Source organism: Miniopterus natalensis, chromosome X (genome assembly GCF_054644295.1).
Source record: "Miniopterus natalensis isolate mMinNat1 chromosome X, mMinNat1.hap1, whole genome shotgun sequence".
NCBI lineage: Eukaryota > Metazoa > Chordata > Mammalia > Chiroptera > Miniopteridae > Miniopterus > Miniopterus natalensis.
The window spans coordinates 14356511-14378173 of record NC_142103.1 but is presented as its reverse complement, the minus strand read 5'-3'; the positions used below and the strand labels follow the sequence as shown (position 1 = coordinate 14378173).

General features: G+C 35.8%; 1 protein-coding gene across 7 annotated transcripts in view; it reads right to left on the bottom strand.

Moving 5' to 3' along the window:
* The window catches only part of THOC2 (THO complex subunit 2), a 100557-nt gene that overhangs the window by 17738 nt on the left and 61156 nt on the right, over nt 1-21663 (bottom strand). For 6 of the 7 annotated variants that reach the window (XM_016197063.2, XM_016197064.2, XM_087813680.1 and 3 more), the window contains 17 exons: nt 19056-19140; nt 17950-18043; nt 17325-17405; nt 15506-15602; nt 13063-13180; nt 12029-12208; nt 11112-11276; nt 6327-6602; nt 5152-5293; nt 4545-4702; nt 3504-3632; nt 3013-3144; nt 2735-2919; nt 2140-2318; nt 1794-1896; nt 1269-1699; nt 1008-1066 (listed from right to left, as the gene is read on the bottom strand). In XM_016197063.2, the coding sequence (XP_016052549.2) occupies nt 1008-1066; nt 1269-1699; nt 1794-1896; nt 2140-2318; nt 2735-2919; nt 3013-3144; nt 3504-3632; nt 4545-4702; nt 5152-5293; nt 6327-6602; nt 11112-11276; nt 12029-12208; nt 13063-13180; nt 15506-15602; nt 17325-17405; nt 17950-18043; nt 19056-19140 (2614 nt within the window). The remainder of the gene's footprint in view (nt 1-1007; nt 1067-1268; nt 1700-1793; nt 1897-2139; nt 2319-2734; nt 2920-3012; nt 3145-3503; nt 3633-4544; nt 4703-5151; nt 5294-6326; nt 6603-11111; nt 11277-12028; nt 12209-13062; nt 13181-15505; nt 15603-17324; nt 17406-17949; nt 18044-19055; nt 19141-21663) is intronic. The other variant, XM_016197062.2, reaches the window with a different exon arrangement.

Below are 21663 nucleotides of genomic sequence, written 5' to 3'. Positions count from 1 at the left end.
TTATATTAATGAGAAAACAAAATGTATTTTATGAAAGACTAATCACTTTTTTTTTTTGCCTTTGATGGTGATTCTCATACCTCCCGGAAAAAAACAAAAACAAAAACAAAAACAAAGCACTTCAAAGAAAGGAAAGGAAATAAATTACGGTATTCCACCACAGTGCTCTTGATGAAGAATTAGTTAACTTACAGTTTTAAAAGTTCAACGTATTGCAAATTCAAAGATTCCATGAAATTAGATGACTTTAGAATTAAAATTAAATATGGAGCAAGGAATGGCTACCCTGAGTCTTCAAGAAGGCTACACCCACGATTTTGTGCTGCAGTTGAATGCCTGGGGTTTCTCTTTGCTTGGTGGTAGGACTGGATGCCACATCTGCTTTTATCGTAACGCAAGGTTCAACTTGTTGGGAACCCAATGGGTATAAACAAACCTCCAAGGGAAGATACAACAGAAGCTGCATGCTCACTGAATATACACTACAGGAGAACTGATCACCAAGGAGACTTTAAAATGGAACTCCTTTCAAGATTCCTTCTTAGAAGGCACACATCGGTATGATGCTCATCAAGAAGCTTGATGAATTCAGAGGTATCTTGTTTATCCTGCATCATCCAGGAAGTCTTCAGTGCTATATATTCTTCAACATTTATGCCGAAAAATAGGCTTCATTCTGCTGAAAAGATTCATTTGCTTGTAGCCACTATTGCACTCCAAAAAGACTGCTTAAAGCAGTGAGGCACTTCTGGGTAAAATTTCTCTTGCACTTTGAAACACTACAAAATTAGTGCTCAGTCCTTGAAGTTGTAACATTTTTATTACAAAAATACTCAATAGGGAAAAAAATATCAGTCCACCAATATGTAAAAAATTCATTTTCTAATGCAACATGAAACCTCCAGTGGCTCCAGTGAATACTTGGCACAAGACTTGAAGGAAGTCAGGACACGTATTCCAAACAGGTGAGCCTAACATGGACGCTGCCTTCCTCAGGCTATACTAACCTTTACTGTTGAGGAATGTGATGGAGAAGGGTGGGTATCAATTTTGCGGCGTTTTTGTTCTGTTGGGGAAAAAAGCAATAGTCACAATAAGGCATATTTCCACTTTTTCCAAACACTTCAAAAAATCACCAACTTTTAAGGTCATCAGGTATTAGTTGCCCCCAGTAAAGTTCCTAGATAACTTGCCAAAACAAGGAGACAAAAAGCAACTATACATTACAAAGGCCAAAGGTAAACAAATATAAAGAAAGGCAAACTTGCCCCTTTCAGGCTCAGTAATATCTGATCGGGGAACAGGTGACTTCAAAGACCCAGAAACTGGTGTTTTTTCTCCTCCTTTTACATTTTCCTTTGATTTCATTTCCTTTGCTATATCTCTTTCTCTGGATGGCTCCTTCTCTCTTTCCTTCTCTTGAGTCGATTTTGATTCTACGTTGGGGACAGTGGTCTTGAATTTCTCATCTTTAGCTTTGTCTTCCTTCTTGAATTTTTCTTTCTCTTTGTCGGACTTAGGTGTTCTTTCCTTCGTCTCTCTTGCTTTTTCATCTTTATTTGGTCGCTCTTCCTTCGGTTTTTCTTTACCATCTTTACCAAGTACCCTGGCCTCTGGAGTAGTAGCTGGAGTCTTTTCTTTTTTCTCTTTTTCTTTCTCTTTCCCTTTTTCTTTGTCATTTTCTTTAACGGTTTTGCTGCTTAAGAATAAAAATATAAGATTTTAAGACAAACAGTCATAAAATATATTTCATGTTTTATATCATGAAGGGTTTCTTACTGACTTGTTCCTACCTGTTCGAGCCACTATTTCCATTGCTTGAATTCCCTTTCGGTGTGGCACTAGAAGCTTTATTAACAGCTTTCACACCACACTGAGATCTCTCCCTTGATTTATCTGAAATAAAGGTAAGATTTTATTTGACAATCCCCTGAAAATAAGTCAACTACAATTTCACAGCAAAATAATTAGATTAATTAGAAAGAAACAAAGGATTGGTTACTTCTTGACAGTTAATACTCCTACCTAGTGAATAAAAAATTAATTATAAGGCAGCATTTTACTTGTCATGTGACAAGTAAACATTTCAGTTTGTTCAAACAAAACATACTGTTTATAAATTTCTACAAAAAAGCATACCATTCTCCTCAGCACTGCTTTCATCAGATTTAGATGCACTTCCTATCGATGATGAAGAAGACCCACCACCAGGCCCATTTTGTACACTGGCAACTGCATTCCTCGGAGGAGGGTCTTTGTGATGAAACTCATTTTCAGGTATCATGTATGACTTTCTACTTTTCAACTGCCCAGAGTAGCTGAAAGTCGCACAAAGTGTTTAAATATACAAATACAAATCAAAAGGCACAAACATGGGGTTTAAAAGAATAAAATTAGCAAGGTAAATAAAAATTTCAATGTAAACTAATCCTTAAACTAAGATGTCCTTTTTTTCACTATTGAAGATCTGATAACCCAACTGATGATAAAATTACATTTCCTCCAAACCAGTATATATTATATATGACTTGTGAAACTATCATCCAGTATAGACCGGAAGCTGATAACCAGAAGGGACAACTCTCACCAGCCTGTGGGAACATGATCGCATAATCTCCCATAATCTCCTGAAGTAAAGCAGAAAATAAACTTCAACACTGTAAAACATTTTAAAGTCTTCAGAATCCTTCTGTTATCTAATCTCATAGATCACATTAAAGTATAATTGTGTTACCCCATAGCCAATGCATATAGATCAGGCCTCTTCTCTTTTTCTTCTTGGCAGATTTTATGCACTCTTCGTTCCAAAGCCTGACCCAGATTCAAAACTTTTGGGTACCAAGGAAGTATTTTTGTTAGCACAATCAAGATATTCCTGATGTGAGTATATTCGCCTGTTTCAAGGCAATGTACCGATGCCTACAACAAACATTTTAAGATCTGTTATTATAAAAGTATAAGTATGAAAAGAAAAAGAAACACCTTTGAGAAATACTTTTTTTTTTTTTTTACCTTGGTTAGTTTGTAATGCCATTTATGTACAACATGTCGAAAATTTTCATAGTCTAATTGATCAGCTTTATTTCCACCATCAAATCCAGTTGCCCGTAATATAGTGAGGAATCCTGGATAATTTCCACATTCCTAAGATGGGAAAAAGATTGTTACTTTTAAAGAAAAATTCTGTCCCCGAAAGTAGCAGAGGCTGGAACATAAGTAGACTAGATTAATGATTCTATGTGAAAACATGATGTATAGTTGAATGATAGGTAGTTTGTGCAGAAAGGTTCAATTTATTCAATATTAATTTGGAATGTTTCAGTTTAAAATAGGATAAAAATATATAGCACTTTTAATAATGGGTGAATTATACTTAAATTTTAAACATTGCTTTACAACTTAATCTTAAACTCAGCTTCCCTTTTTAAACTGAGCCACCTAGAGATTAGTGGAAGTGGTCATTATATGCATGGGTAAAACATAAGCATTTTTATTAGTCATACCTTTTCATATGTGGCTCTATCACTGTGCCACCTGGTTACAGTCTCTAACATGCAGCAAAGAAACCTCCCATATCGACTAGCTTCATTTTCAGTACAGCTTGCAACTGTGTATATTATGTCAGAGAAAACCTACCGGAAAAAATGTTTGAGAAATAAAAAACAAATCAAGGTCAAAATTAGTTCAAAAGATCATGTTACAGCAAATCATAATAAGCCAAACAGGTAAGTTTAGTCAAAATCTATCTTCTTCCCTTTTTATATTCACAATCACAGAGACCTTTAAAGATTTTGGCTTTTATAAGGAAACAGCACATTCATAAAGCAACATCAACAACAAAACTTTTATAAAGCAAGCTGATTTACAGTGACAGAAGAAAAAAGCTATCATTATTATTACATCATAACTTCTTTAACAAAGACTTAGCCACAGATATTACTAGCATTAGGACAGTAAGCAGAGGAGAGTCTGATAGAAACCAGAAACAGTCAGCTGATATGCTGTAACATATATTACATTTTAAACCACAAAATGCAGTAATTTCTTAAGAAAAAGGTCAGGTGCAAAAATCTGTGAATGTGAGCATACTGAAAAGCATCCCTGCTTTTATGTATGTGCAAAGTTGTAAGCTTTTTTGTTGTTTTTAAGGGGTTAAAGGTTAAAAATGGAGAAGAGTTCTACCTATTATGGCAAACATATAAACTCAAATGTTCAGTTAATAGATTAACTAGGGGAGTTTATTATGTATCGGGCACTATTCAAAGTGCTTTTGTGTGTAGTGACTCATTTAATCCTCACAGCAATCTCATGAAGCAGGTACTAACTATATCGCATTTTACAATAAGAAAACTGAGGCACAGAGAGGTTAAAAAACTTGCCAAAGATCATGTAGCTAGAAAGTAGCAAAGCTAGGATTCAAGTTCAGGCACTTGGCTCTTGAGTTCATGCTTTTAACCACACACACAACAATGCCTATATAGATTATAACGTTTAGCTATCTTTGCATGAGACTTTTTTTAAAAGTTGCAATAAAAAGAACTTACTCGATCATAGCAAAGAAGTGTGGAAAAATTTGGAGTTTTCTGTTGATGTACCAATTCAACAAAACGAGCACAGTAAACAGCATCAATTGCTGAAAAAATACATCGAGGAAATATACACAGCTGTAGAAATTTTGTGATGGTCTCATTTTTGGTAGATTCTAAAAATAAGGGAAGAATATATTAAGTAGTAAACTTCTTCCTCAAGTGCCTCAAGGCCACTAAACATGACAACATATTAACTTTAGTGTAGAGAATGCTATACAATCACAAACTATTTATAGTTTGTAAGCCAAGGGTCATGCCTAGAACAAGGCTTTCATTTTTACTCTGTGGATACTTTTCTACCTATAATTTCTCCAGAAATAGGAGTTTATAGAGAAAGTTAAATGATACCTGCCACTTGTAGTTATAAGCTAAATTAATTTTACCAGCAAACTACATCAGTTCCTTCAGTGAACATGTGAAGTTGACTCTGCATTAATGAATAACCAAAGAATGGGATAGAGAACAGAGTTGAAATACAAACATAATACACTTCAACACCTCCAGTTATGAAGGTTTGCTTTTGTAATTTAGCAGCAGCAGGAATGGAATAATTCCAACATACTTGCTAAAAGCCAGTTGTCCTTTTCCAGTTTCAGTCTCTGTAGAACTCGCTGTACATGTTCCATCTGTTTCTTTTCTTCTTCAAGAAGCTTGTCCTGAAGGGCAGTACAGCGCTCCTTCTCTTTTTTCTTTTTATTTGGAGGCTACAACATATAAGTTAGATACTATTCTAATTACAGGCACATTGCCTCCTTTTCTTTTAATTAAAAATTTCAAAAGCAGATATATGCTGATATTTTATATTCATTACTTCAACAGGGGTGTTTAGGTGAATGTGCTTTCACCCCCATTTAACAAATTCGAGACAAAGTCATCCAGTCTCTGTACACCATCAAACAGGCTGCCTTCCCAACACTGGTACTTCTATTGAGGCACAGTCACCTTTGACTCTTCCTCCTTCTCCATTCCAATATCCCAACAGCTTACAAATCTTGTGCATTCCTACAACCTCCACCACAGTCTATGTTCTCAGCACTTCACAATGAACCACCCCAAAAGCCGGCTGTCTGATCTCCAACATAATGCTAGTCCCTTCCCTATCAAATGTATCCCTCATACCACTGTCATGAGTAATCATTTCAAAGTAGCATTTTTAGCATTATCAAGTCCCTCCTCAGAAATCTAAAATAACCCTCAATTTTATCAAGTCTTTTCTAACATTCACTGCTCTACATACACTGGCCCCATCCTAACCATTCATCACTAAGCCCATTCACTACAGTAAAAGTGGTCTCCTTAAACTTTGGACTATTTCACACCTTTGCTGGAGCTCTAGGGTAGCCAATTTGACTGCATATTTTCAAACCTAATCTATCTTCAAGGCCTACCCAGCTCAAGACTCACCTCCTCAATAAAGCTTTCTCCTAAAGAGTTCTCCTTTTTGGAACTCCTATTGCTCTTGCAACTGGAATCACACAGATCATTTTAAGTTTGTTAACACAGCCTTCAGTTGAAAAGCAAACTCAAATACCTTTTGAATGATCAAAATTTCCACATACTCACCAAGCCCCTGGCCCCAACTATCAAAAGGTCACCATGAAACCCACTTAGGACAATATTATATAGCAACAGGATTGTAGCTTTAAGGAACCTGAGCTAACACAATTTCAAAGTATGGGTAATGCTAAATTAATACCATGAAATTATTGTACTTGAGCTACTAGAACAAAAACCTACCATTTCCTGATTGTCATCAATTGCTTTCATCTGGACTTTAAGTTTACTGACTTCCCGTTCATAGCTGGTATGTGGAACTGCAAGGTCGTACATCGTCAATGACCAGAATGTGGCATAGAATTGAGGGCTGATGTCATCCCAGACTTTGGAAACATGTAAGGAGACCACTGCTTCATGGACAGGGGCCATCACCATTTCACATGATGTAATGTACTTGTGAACTTTATGTTGCTGTTTACTTCCCTTTTCTGATTTTTTAAGTTCATCATACTTGGACTGGAAATAAAAAGTAAACACACATACAGCACAATTTATAGCAATGACTTTCACAGTATAAAAATCTATGTTCCCCAAATTGAACTATCAAGTAAAATAGAGACAGACTCATACATAGAAAGCAGGCAGAAAGCTCGGGGTGGGGGCGGAGATTGAGCAAAAAAAGAAAAAAAGAGAGAGAATTCATGGACAACAGTGTGGTGACTGCAGGGTTCAGGAAGGGGGTGGGTGGAGGTGGAAGAGGGCACAGAGGGGATAGTAATGGGAAAATAAATTATTTTTTTAAATGAAAAAAAAAAAAAACAACTATGTTCCCTTTTCAAAAATCAGATCATCAATCAAAACTGTTGTAGGAATTCTAATTTCTTACAAAAAAAACACAAAAAACACATTTATTTTAAGATAAATCATCCCTGGAAGCTGTTCCAATCTTCAGTCCTGTGTGCTCTCTAGCAACTTTTCAGAAGACTCTTATTGAATCTGACCTGTTGATTAAGTAAATAGGGTATTTGTGTCCCTGGTTCATTACTCCTAACCTACTCTCTCTTACTGCCACATCATGTATTGGACGTGGAGGGTTCCACTCCTGCTTTGGAGATATTCAAGTGAACCAAGTAGAAGGTCTTAACACTAGTAAAGGGGCAGGATGAAACTAGTAACAGGCAACCAGGACAGAATGTTTTATCACTACATGTAGCCCCTACCTGTTACAATCTGTCAGTTAAGAAGCTGGATCAACACTAAGAAAGGTTAGGAGAAAATCACCATAACACTACTAAGTAGGTTGACCAACACCAGTAATTGAGGGGTTTCCCAGCATGCAAGACTTTAGTGCTAAAACTGGGAAAGTCCTAGGCAAACCAGAACCAAGTGGCCACCCTAATGCTAAGCTAAAGATTTTCTATGAATGGCTATGGTATATTAGAGTTTAAAGTGTGTGGGAACTGAGAGTACAGCTTTTTTGGTCTGGTCGGTTTATCCTAATTAGGAAGATAGTCAGAGGAAAGCCATACTCTGAACCACATGAGAAAAAGAATCTGTTAGTGCAATGGGAGGAACTACATTCTTAGTTCACAGAGTGTAAGCCAAATGTCAAAAAGAAAATACCAAGTGGAGCTACTGTTATTGTCTCATGTCCCTCAGTCTCTTTACGACAGAGCTCTCACCCAGAAAATTTTGTCTGAGTTAGGCATCATCCCTGAAGATGAACCTAAGAGATCTAAAACTAGCTTTTTCTTCATGTTAGAAAGCACTTAATCATTCACAGTTTGTGCTAAACATGGAACCAAGAACTAAAAGGTCAGAAGCCAAAGGTTTTGCATCATGATAGGCAAGGAGTCTTCCCTCCAGAATGCTGCTTCACCCCAGGCTCACTGGAACTGAAGGCATACCAAGTACTCTTTGTTCCAGAGGGTATCTCAAGCACGCTATGAGAATGGTACAATTATTCCAGAAGTGGGAAAATTTACCTCCTGTTATTCGCATTTTAGAAAGCATGCTGATAACTACTGAGACTACACAGGTGACAAAGCTACAAAGAACATTACTTATGATAGAGAAGTCCCAATTACATCAGAGACCTGAGAGAATAGCAGCTGGGATAAGAAAAGGTTTTAAAACTGAGGAAAGGTCCTATTGATGGTAACTAATATGAATCCCTGTGAGCAGAATAACATCTGCTAAGGTTCTAACAAAACCCAAGATAAAACAGTGCTGAAACTACCTGCACAAGATAGCTTAGCTACCGAATTTGAGTGAGATCTAGATTATTAACTGGGGGGAGCCTTTCAGGCCCATGTTGCAAGATGGGTCTCGGCAATTACAACTAAACAATTAGGTCATAGGTATGATAGGGTCACATGATAGCCCCAGTCTCCCCAACCCTCTGGTTCTGAATCTGTGACTTCTATTGCTAGGCACCCCCTATTCTCTATCTAATTAAAAAAATAGGCTTGATCAGAAAAGATACCTACACTGCATATTTACGTAGGATGAACATTTCCTTGTCCTAAGTCAGTTTAACTCCCTCATCAAGCCCACATCTTCGCTTCAGTCAAATGGAGAGGCATAATAGCTCTAAATCACAAGTCACCTGGAGGACTAGATCTATGGAACAGAGCTGATAGCCACAGTTATTGCTGTACTTCTAATTACTGGTCAAAAAAGGTCTTGCTGGCTCAATAATCTAAGCAGTGTTTGGTTGGCTGAATTATTCCCATGAAAGCCTGCTGGTAGTCAACTTATGGAAGGGACTAGCAGTTCTCCAATACTCATATTCTCTCATCGAAGGCTCTTCAAGAGAGGCTTTTACCCAAAAAGCAAAAGCAAGGATCCCCAGGGAAGGCTGGATATCATCCAGTGCTACCAAGGTTACTGAGGAACTCCATTTGCAGAGGGTGGCATGTAGCCTCTGCGTAGCCACCTTTGTATAGTTCTTTGTTTTATTCCTCAACCATGAGAAGGAAATGAAATTTCTTTGCTTAGATTGTTGTATCTCTTAAATGGCAACGGCATAATATTTTGCACAGGCTACAGAAAAGGTAGCTATTGGTATGAATGACCTGCTCCATTTTCTGACCTGGAAAAGTTCAGCCAACATCAGGCAAGCAGGTGTTCCTGTTTGCTAGGGTTCAATATGACTGATTAGTGTGTTCTCTTAGTATAGCACAGGGCAGGTTAGGATTCCTGAGATGAAGAAATTCTCTCTGATCTGCTGGGGCGGGGGGAGGCGACAACACAAGACATAACTATGCAAAGAGCGTAAAATATTCTGGATTGAGAGATTCTAAAGAAGATAAGGCCTAATCCTTCTCCCTTATCCACCATTCCCCTCTAGAGAGTATAGCAAAGAATCGCTGCATGCAAATAAAGTGATAATTAAATCAATTAACAGTCAGTTAGTCATTAGAGGGAAGTGTGACACTGTGGCAGTTGATATGTAAACACTAAGAGCTAGTGGTAGGTTAAATGATCAATTATACACCAAATTTCTCAGTGCCTTTTTCCATGCCTTTACTACACAGCCTTGTATCCCTACTGGGAATAAAGAAGGTATTCTAGTTTAAGAGACAGGACTAAGATCTTCCCCAAAATATGTAGAGAAAGCTTTGTATAGTACAGACTTAAAAGCAATAAACAAACAAAAGGGCCAGAATTCAATTCTTAGGAATCCAAAAATTAAGAATATGCTGGGAAATACAGTCAGAGTGGGGAAGTATCCCAGTTTCCAAACAGAGGATTGACCATAGTCCTGAGGGAAAAAGAATAATGAATTCCAATTAGAGGTCACTGCTTTGCAGGTAACAGTGGCAGATAGAGGGCTGCCTCCTTTTCCTAGGCACTACGAAGGCTCCAGTTTGCTTTTTATGATGTTTTTTGTTTTTAGTTGTTTCATTTAGGTGGAGAGAAATAAAACAAGAACCATAAATACACCTTTCCTAAAAGTTACACAACAGAAACTATAAGATTTTTTTAGAATGTTTGGGACTGGTTAAGTCTTTTTGCCTATATTTCTTTCAAGGCAGTATGCATAACAGCAAGTCACCTATCTGACAGAGATATTGTCATTGAGGAAATAGGACTCTGTATTCAACAGGAGTGTTTCACTTATTTCAGAATCATCTAACACTTGTTAAAAAACAAACAAATAAAAACAAAACAAACAGAAATTTCCAGATACCATTCAAGTTACTAAATTAGAATTGGGGACCCTGGCCGGTGTGGCTCAGTTGGTTGGAGTGTTGTCCCATACACTGAAAGGCCTCAGTTCGATTCCAGGTCAGGACATAAACCTAGGTTTCAGGTTCAATCCTGGCCCTGATCAGGGCACATGCAGAAGGCAACCAATCAATGTTTCTGTTTCTGTCTCTCTCTCCCTCTTTCCCTCTCCCTCCCCCTCTCTCTAAAAATGAAATGTCCTCAGGTGAGGATTAAAAAAAAAATTAGAATTAGGGGACATGGGACTGAGTTTTAAAATGCTTCGCACCTGGCTGGGCGTGGCTCAGTGGTTGAGCATCGGCCTAGGATCCAGGAGATTGCGGTTCGATTCCCGGTCAGGGCACTTGTCTGGGTTGTGGGCTTAATCCCCAGTCGGAGGCGTGCGGGAGGCAGCCAATCAATGACTCTCTCATCACTGATGTTTCTATTTCTCTCTCCCCCTCTCCCTTCCTCTCTCTGAAATCAATAAAGATATATTTAAAAATAAAAATTTTAAATGCTTCGCTATTGATTCTCATCTACACTAATATTTGAGAACTATACTTCTAGAGGGCCCATAAGACAACAACCTATACAAAAGCGACAAAGTAAGAATAAAATTATAGAACTAGTAAGACTTATTTTTAGAAGGGAGCATTTTCATTGTACACTGCTCAGAGCTGAGTATTAACAAAAGAGTAACTCTCCAAGAGACAATGTATATCTATCTCAAAGTAAAATGCATTTACAAATAAAACAGATAAAAATAATTTGGAATTGTTCTTGAACAGCAGCAAAGATATTTATACTTACTGAAATATGGTGTGCATACATTGGCCTAGACAGGAAAAATGCTGCATCATGGGGTGTATGAAATTCATTACAGAGCACATCAATTGAAGGCACTCGCTTTATATAATCTTCTGTGCTTAGATTAGATGCTAAAAACCCACCAAACTGTACCAGGGTATCATGACACTAAATTAAAAAAAAAAAAAAAAGACAAATAAAAACACATGTGCTACCATTTTACAAAAATAATATAAACACTTTCCGAAATGATTAAAGTGTCATTTAAACAATATTTTGATTAACAAGAACTCAAATTTTACAAATTGAAAGAACTTTAAAGACAATCTACAAACATAATCATATTACAAAAAAGATGCCAAGGTACTGAAAGTACGCTAGTCCAGAGCTTTAAGATCAACCAGGTCTCAAGTTCCAAACTACTGTTCTTCACTTTTAGTAGCAGAATATATTTACCTAAATCACATACGACAATTTTGTGTATACACAAGTCCTTAAAAGATGAAAACTTCATTTATAAAATATATGTGATCTTTTTTCCTTGTAATATAGTGACAGTTAAACACACTTTATAAGCTAAACATATGTTTTGGTGCTTAATATTTATGAATATACTTTATTAATAAAGATCACATCTACTTTGCTGTGATTGAAATTCCAGAGATTACGAAAGATATGAGAGCAACTTAAAGTTATCTACTTAATGGAAAACCTTATAAATATCATTACATCTCCTAGAGCCATCGCTTAAATGTCATAATTTACACAGAAATAGCCCATTTCCTGAATGTCTACTTTACATTAGAGCTGTTTCACACTCATATGTGCAAAATGACATTTTTCAAGTTATAGAACATTCTATAGTTGCCATTATCAGGATGAAAAAAATCAACATAAACACAAAAACCACTTTAACTTGCCTGATCATAGAGCTTTCCCACAAGTTTCAAATGTTTCTCTCCACCTTCCTGAAAGATCACCCCATTCCTCTGCTGAGCCATAAGCAAACAAAGGGGAAGAGCAAGATCATGGTCCAATAGTGCGTCCTTTAATCTCTGGGAGGATTTTTTAGTGTTTCTGATCTGGCCAAAATAACCACCCTGCAAAAGAGAAGACATAAATTTACCAGCGTATAGTACATAACACATGCCATGTGATTTGAAGAAGATAGAAAAGGTTCAGTTACAATCCTGAAGATTAAAAAAACAAAAACAACTCATAGTCTACATTACTTCCCTTTCTTCGCAAATTTATTTTAGTGACACCATTACTGGTTATAATCACTGACTTAAAGATAACTGTCAATTTCCTTGAAACTTCTGCATATTTTCCATTTTCTGCCATGCAGTCCCTTATAAAGGATTACTCTTTATTCAGTATGGAGCAGACTCAACAACAGAGTAACTATGTTCAAATTTATGCCAGTTAGGATGTCAAGGACCATAGCAGATTTGCTGTTCATTTCCCTTACAAACACCATGGTAGCTTGAGGAGAAGATATAATCAAGAAAGTATTCCTTTTATATTTTGTTTCAGCTTTTTCAAAAGGTTAAAATATGCCCTGGCCAGGTAGCTCAGTTGGTTAGAGCATCGTCCAGATATGCCAAGTTGTGGGTTCGATCCCCAGTCAGGGCACATACAAGGATTACCCAATGAATGCATAAATAAGTGGACCAACAAATCAATGTTTCTTTCTCTCTCTCTCTCTCTCTCTCTCTCTCTCTCTCTCTCAAAAAAATTAATAAATAAAAATTTTTAAATATAAAACTAAAGGTTAAAATCACTAGTATATCTCAGTTATTAAAAGGAAGCTTAGGCAGTTGTGAGAAGAGAATATGTATGGCTTTGATGTTTGGCTTTATGTACTTATGTACTGTTTGGGTTCTTTACTATGAGCATGCACACATTTTGAACTTTAAAAAAAAAATCAATAAATAAAAATAGCAAGTCTCACCTCAGCTTTTAGTTGCTCTCCACCAGTCATGGCCTCTAGTTGTTCCATTGTCATTTCCTCTGTAATTTCTATTCCTGCCATTTTTTGTACCACTTCTTTCAATATAAGCAGGTCAAAACTATTTAGAAAAAATAAGAAACAGCCTATAGTCGAAATTTCAAACATAAAAGTGATAATATATTATAATTGAGAACCCCTAAACTATTTGTACATAAATATGAGGAGAAAGAGAAAGGTGCTGAAACAGTTTTTAAGGAAAAACTGCATTCCTAGAGCTATACTGAAAAAATATTTGGGCCATGTAATATGATTACATTTATTTCAACTTTTTACTTGGAAATAACTTCAAATGCACAGATAGCATGCAAAGATAAAAACAGTCCAAAGCTTTACCCCAACTTCACCTATTAACACTTTTACTCCTGTTTGCTTTATCATTTGTGTTTTGTCTCCTTCCCCCACACACACACTTTTTTAACCATTTACGAGTTCATTTAGTATGTAACATCATTTTAGGGGTACATTTCATCCCTAAAGTTCCTAAGACTGTATTTCCTAAAAATACAACTATTCTCTTATATAACCACAGCAGTTATCAACTTTAGTAAATCTAACATTGATACAGTACTTTTATGTACAGTTCATATTTCATTTTTATCAGTGGAATCTAGAGTTCACATTTCGTTTTTATCAGTTGACCCAATAATGTCCTCCATAGCATTTTTTTAACTCTCCAGTACAGGATGGCCAATAAATATTTTTGATGGTATAGAGCCATCTCTCTTTAAACAATCACACACACTTGGAAGGAATGCAGGGAAGGAAGGAAAAAAGGAAGGGGGCCAGAAGTTCCAAGTTGTGGTATTTGACAATTTAGTGGCCACCCTTAAGCACATTTATTGCTGTGAAAGAGTTAGACATTTTAATTCTTAGAGTTTAGGACTGCCAATGGAAATAATACCTATGACTTCCAAGATCTTCTTTAATTAGTTAAGTAATGAAGATAAAGTGAAAACGTTCTTTCCCACAAAACAAATGCAGGGTTTATTTCCAAAGGTAAACCTAGACATATCCAATACACAAGTTAATAGAAAAGGGAACAGTTTCCTAAGATTCTTAGTAAGTGCTTACTCTTTCAATTGGCCTAGTCTTCCCTAAACATAGGTTTTGAAAACAAGAGGGGCCTCATGCAAATTAGTATGCAACAAGTACCAATAAAATATTTTAATTTTTCTTTAAACTATCTTTTAATTAGATGGTCACAAAAACTATATTCACAGTACAGAGAACTGAATTATATATTTAAAAATAACATTATGTTCTCCTGGACTATAGACACAGAAGAGTAAAATGTATAGGAATGGCTGATCAGATGAGCATAACATAAGTGTTATATTGATAAAATCCTGAATCCAAATATTATTTTTTAAAGTTTTCCCTAAACTTATAATAATGTTATAATAAACTTATAATAATACTCCCAAAATAATAATGTCAAGAATTCCTTAGGTAGCCCTAGCTAGTTTTTCTCAGTGGTTAGAGCATCAGCCCACAGACTGAAGGGTCCCAGGGTTTAAGACCAGCCAAGGGCACGTACCTTGGTCAAAATCTTGATCCTGGGGCACGTGTGGGAGGCAACCAGTCAATGTGCCTCTCTCACATCAATGTTTCTCTCTCTCTCCCCCTCTCTCCCTTCCACTCTCTCTGAAAAGCAATGGAAAAAATATCCTCAAGTGAGGATTAAAAAAAACAAAAAAAGAATTATTTAGGTAATACTTGTTTGGAACACCAGATAGCTTTACAGATTTTTGTTTGCTTTCTACCAGAAAGCTTTTGAAAAGAATTTTCAGTTCTTTGATTCTAGTCAGTCTACTGCTGATAAGGTTTAATATATATACTAATTCAAACTCTAAGCACTGATACTGGCCCAGAATAAAATAATAAAACTCAGTATTTATAAAGAAAAGAAGGTGCTGTTCAAAATTTATGTAAGCTTATGTCTCTCTAAAGTTCCAACTCCAAAAATAATTGTGTTAAAGATACTATATACACCCTCAAAATAAACATGTTCCTACCAAATGCTCAGTGTAAAGGCCAATTACTTTCCAGTAACATAATCAATAGTTTTGTCATAAAAGGATTTACAATATACTATTAACCATTTATTCAAAAGCCTAACAAACAGGTAGTCAAAATGAGTTAGTCTTTTTAAAGTTACAAATATAGCCAAACATTAATTTCTTTCTGCAAAAAAGTGTTTATGTATTAAATTAAATTTTATTTTAATTAAAGAATTCCACATACATAAGTGAGCAAGCAACTATTCTACTTAAGCCTACAATCAACAAATAGTATTTCAGGATAACAGAAATCTCAATATCCCAATATCACCAGAAGCACTCTAATTATTGAACTTCATTTATATAGAATTTGTTATCAATACCTTTTGCCCGCCTTCAGCTGATTAGCCACATATTGAAGAAGACCAGCAAGATCAATTGGATATTTACGAAAAACTGCACCACAGAAACTAGCCAGACCTATGTGAAATTTAAAAAAGGGTTTTTAAAAAACAATCCATAGAACAAAAAGTACAATATTCAATGTCATTTCTTCTACTAACTCAATTTCTAAAACAAAATGAGGTAGCAATAATTGTATTGGTGATGCCACTTAATAGTGTTTTATAATAGATAACAGCTAATATTTATTGAGGACGCATATGCCAAACACTGTACTAAATAAGCACTTATGTTTACTATCTCATTTAATCTTTACAATAATCATCTCAGGTTGGATGAAAATTTAGAACACATATATAATGTAACTTGATCATGGTCACATAGTTGGTATGAGGTACAGCGGTGATTCAAATGTATATGGCCTGTTTCCACAGCCTGTGACATTAATTAGGCCACGACAAAATCTTTCAGATCACTCAGTAAACCTGAATGGTCAGTCAAGAAAACACCTGCCCCTCAAATGTTTGAATCATGAAAAAAAATATTTTTATCTACTAGCGGTGGAGGGACAAGGAAACAAGTAAAGAAAGCATTGCCAGGCCAAGAAGCAGAAAAAAGAACAATTTTAACCAGTGGTCCTTATCCTACCGTGAGTAGAGAGAAAATCCCAGTCAAGTAAAGAGGAAGAAAGTCTAGTAAAGTCAAGTTGTCTGTAGCCTTTTTAACAATTATTTGCTGAGCACCCAAAGGATAATGGACAAAACACAGGTTCTGCCCTCAAGGAGCTTACCGTCTAGTGAGGGATAAAGAAAGCAAACTGAGCCCAGCCGGGCGTGGCTCAGGAGTTGAGATCGAGGTTCGATTCCTGGTCAAAGCACAGGCCCGGTTTCGGGCTCGATCCCCAGCAGGGGGCGTGCAGGAGGCAGCCGATCAATGACGACTCTCTCATCATTGATGTTTCTACCTCTCTCTCCCTCTCTCGTCCCCTCTCTGAAATCAATAAAGATATATTTTTTTTAAAAAAGAAAGTAAACTGAAATAACTACGATGAATAAAAGATTCCACAGGAGTACAGAAGAAAGGCACCTAATTCCAACTTTTGGGTAGGAGCTTTCACAGGGAAAGCTTTCCAAAGAAAGTGACCTCTAAGCTGAAATCTAAGATGTAAGAAGATGAGCAGGCACGGAAGAGTATTCCAAGTAGAGAGAATAATGTGCAAATGGGACAAGTAAAGTGCAAGAACTTCAGTATTAATGGAACCTAGAATTTTAAGAGGAGCAAAAGACGAGGCTAACACAGTAAGAACCTGATTCCCAAAGAACTTACTTGTATGACCTATTAGATAGCAGACTTTAAAGGGCAATGGGGAGCTACTGCAAGATTCAGCTATCAGACAGGACAGGTTGGGAAAAAAAGGGAACTGGCTGCTAGAAATCAAAGATACAAGAAAATTCCTTTAAAGGCTAGGGGTTTTTTTATTATTTAAAAACAAGTTTTTGTTCTTTTAAGATGACTGAAACTTCGGGATGGAAATTAAAGGAGAATAGTTCCCTTAAGATTAATTCCTCTAAAATAATAGAAAGGAATTTTCATCTCCCCAGTAATACTGGCCTCTTGGGTTGCAAAATGAGTAAGTACTACATGAACCTCCCTATACGGTCAAGAACCTGGACACCAGTAAAAGAGCTGAGTGGCTATTCTCAAGAGCTCTTGCCAATAGGCCCTTAGCGTAGATGATAGAACACACAGCATAGCAGTCATAGTGGATGGAAATATCCTTGGAAAAATAAAAATACTTACTCTGAAGCCAGCTTGAGATGGTTGTGTCATCATGTTTCATTCTCTCCTTTTCTGGATTAGCTAAAGCTTCAATGATACAATCTTTTGCACATTAAGAAAAAATTTTAAGTCATTACATTTCTAATGAAGACTCTTAACACAATAACAAAAATGCCAAATCTTGGGGGAAAATGAAATTGTTAGCTTCAAGTTACTGCAAATTAATGAAAAATACACTCACTATAGTACCAACTCTTCTTCCTTAGCTTTTTTTCACCTTTCAGCAAGCAACACAGGCTCCACCTATGTCAAAATGTCTATACACTTGAAACCTGTATGATCTTATTAACCAATGTCACCCCAATAAATTTAATAATAAAAAGAAAAGGACATTTTTTTCTTTCCAAACACTGAGTAATTAGTGGGGTGATAAAAAAAAAAATGTTTAGTAAATGTAACACTGTCTCTCCCTATACACAACACAGACACACACACACGCGTGCAAACTCCTGACTGGCCAACCTTCAGATCAGCCAACTGAATCAATCTCAGATAGTTACTAACAGAACTTAGAATGAAAATAAAACATTCACCATTAAGATCTATGGAATGTGAAATGTGTGTATTACTTCACTTAAAAGGATACAGGCCAAGACATCATAATTCAATGAGGTGAGGTATTTCAGTGAATCTACTACAGGTGTTATTAAGTTATCATACTTCTGTATTTGTGACAAAATCTGGAAGATAACAACATACATGGTGTTAACTAATCAAAAGAGAACTTCTGTGCTAACTAAATAATGGCTATACTTTTCATTTTTCAAAAGTAGTTTCCTTCATTTTGTATTTATATAAAATCTACTACGCTATTATTTCCTTAGAAATAATAGGGCGTCCCAAAAAATGTATATACACTTTGAATAATTATAAAGGCAGTGTTCATTAAAATACATTTCATTTTAAAGACATAACAGAAATCAGCTGGCCCAGCCGGGCGTGGCTCAGTGGCTGAGCATCGACCTAGGCAGGAGATCGGGGTTCAATTCCCGGTCAGGGCACATGCCCGGGTTGCGGGCTGCGGCCAATCAATGACTCTCTCATCATTGATGTTTCTATCTCTCTGTCTCTCCCTCTCCCTTCCTCTCTCCGAAATCAATAAAGATATATTAAAAAAAGAAAAAAAAGAAAAAGAAATCAGCTGTTAAAGTGTGTATACATTTTTTTGGGACTCCCTATGTTTTCATGGGCTATCTTTTCCAATTAGGAAATAATCACAAAGTATCTAAACTTGAATTTTAGAAATAAAGAAGCTAACCAAATGTTTTTTAGAAATCTGTCTAAATATGAAAGTATTATATCTAAATCACAATGAAATGTTATTCAAATGTTTCTAACAACTAAAATCAAATAGTGAATCTACTAATGCTCCTATAAATTAAAATGTGGTAAACAAGATGTTACACTGTTTATAACAGCAGCATTGTTACATATTATAAAAATAAATCAATTTGTTAAATATATTGTGTACTGAGTTTTGTTTCTAGAATAACCATACAAGGATTCATTTGCTAAAGGTTTTCCCCCCTAAAACTATGAAACATTTTTAAAACTATGAAACATTTTAAGAATTGTATCATTCCATTTCTACTTGTGCTGACTTAAAGAACAAAAAAACAAAAAAAAAATAAAAAACAAACAAAAAAAAAAAAAAAAAACCACCCTTGAAATAATATTAACCTGAAAACATACATAATCAAACAAAATGGTTGGATTGCTGTGGCTCAACTTCCCAATTTGTCTTCCAGAAGGCTTCACATTTTCCTTGGTTAGACGCCTGAAAGGGGAGAAAAAGGTGACACAGATCATCTTAAGTAATTTCCCTTGTAATGCTAATGATAACTTTGTTACATGATGGGGGGAAAACACAATAAAACAATTCCTTGCCAAATATTCAAAATGGACCCATGTAAACAACCACATTTATCACAGACTTTACTGCAGGACTTGAACTATTTTGATTAGGCATTCTCCCTGATGGTATTAAAGTTTTGTATTAGAGCTTAACAATTTATAATATACACATTTCCATTTTATAGTAATAGTCTAATAAGCATTAAAACTCTAAGGTAGCATGGCTCAGCGGTTGAGCATCAACCTATGATCCAGGAGATGCGGTTCGATTCCCGGTCAGGGCACATGCCCGGGTTGCCGGCTCAATTCCCAGTAGGGGGTGTGTGGGAGGCAGCCGATCAATGACTCTCTCATCACTGATGTTTCTCTCTCTCTCCCTTCCTCTCTCTGAAAACAACAGACATATATTTTTAAATATTCTTTAAAAAAAAAAAACTCTAAGATATTCTACAACTACATAAAACTTATAATCATGATTATTTTAGATTAAGAAGGGCTATTTTTATCAGTTTAGAGATTAAGATATCCAATTTGATATAATGTAATGAAATGTTCCGTGCCATCTGTCTCAGTGACCCTAACAGAGTAATAGCCAATACTATATTCCTTGATACAGGAAGTTCTCTGGCTTTCATATTCAAAGTAAACAATTTTTGATAAATCAATTCTACTCTCCTTCCTCTTTAATTCTTCCTCTGCTCCGTATTGTTTTACTAACATTCTGGAAATGTTTATCTATGAAATGTCTACAGTTCAAAGCAATTATTATACACCATCTTCAACTCTTCCAATGAGATTATTACATAATAAATCTAGAAACGTGAAACCTGAGAAGCTTACAAGTGACAGGAAGCTTTCTAGAATGAAAATATAATGAAACAAATAATGAATTCAGCTCAAGGAATGTGACCATTGTGGAAGTATCTTAAGGAGCTTTTCTTAAGACAAAACTGACCCTTCAATTAAAATTATTTCATCATCAACTACTTCCCGTTCTCATTTTCCTTGGCCTAGTTTCTTATTTTTTCCACAAAAGAGATACTATTTTACCTTAAAACTTACCAGCATCTGTTCTTACTTTTAACCCTACTATTTCAGGCGATCCTCCTACTTGCCAAAGTAACCCTTCATCTCTACATTTTCTATCCTGTTCCCTTCTGCCTCCTAACACCCTGAAGGGAAAAACAAAAATAAAAGGAATATTTTCTTGATTAAGCCAGAGAACTTCCTGTATCAAGGAATACTATCTTCCCCTCAAGCTACCATGCTGTCTAGCATATGGAACACAATCAAGGAGTATTTGTAGAATGAATTATTAGGTACCGTATAGCAAATTCATGTTTTAAACAGTAATCAAAACTTGTAAAATTCTGCAAGTAATAAATTAATACATTTCATTCTCAACATAAAAAGTTCAATCAGTATCAAAATCACACTGTTCAAGCTGGGTGAAATAGTTATAGGTTACAAATATAACAAAAATCCAAGTACATTAAAAATTCTACACATATTCTGTGACATTTTAATTTATTCATTCATATTAATGTCTTCTAGGATAGGTAAACTGCTAAGCATTAGGAAAAAAGATGAATAATAGCTTCTGCTTCATGCTCAGTCCAGCTGAGGAGACAGTTAAAACCATTTTTTAAATGTTTATACTCTTAAATAGAGCAAATCATAGAACAGTACGTATTATATACTATCAATAGTATAAAAAGGGGAGAATATATTTTTACACACTTGTATATACATAAAATTATTTGGAAGGATAAACAGGAAACTAAACAGTGGCTTTTTTTCCCCTTGGGAGGACTTAGTGGACAGGGAAATGGGTGAGACATTTTACTGCCAACCTTTCTATATATACTGAAATTTAAACAATGTAAATATATAAACTATTTAAAAAGTAGATAAAAAAAATAATCATAGTAATGTATCTAAGTGGTATGATAGCATTATATGCCTATAGGAGAGTGCTGGTACAGATAAAGATCAATTATTTTTAGCAGTATGTGCTATGGAAAGCTTCACAGAGGAGGTGACACTGGAGCCCACTCTCCGAGCATTAGGGCACCAGACAGAGAAAGAAAAGAGGCAAGAGAAAAATTGTATGAACAGAAGAAACAAAAAAATATATGCAAAGGAAAAGGAGACCATAGCATATTCAGGGAAACATAAGTGGGCTAGGTACAGCTGGAGGTAGAACTGGCAGGAAATGAGGTTGAAAACAGGGAGGGACAGGTCATGGAGGGTCTCGTACTTTACCATACCATAAAATTTAACATATAACTTGTGGGCAACGGTTAGTCACTAAAGGATTTTTGAAGAACTGTAATACTCCAGATAAAATAACTAAGTTAATGGCAGTAGAGAGTGGAAAAGATCTATTCAAGAGATTTAATAATACTTAATAATCCATATAAAGCACTTGGTTCAGTGTCTGCCA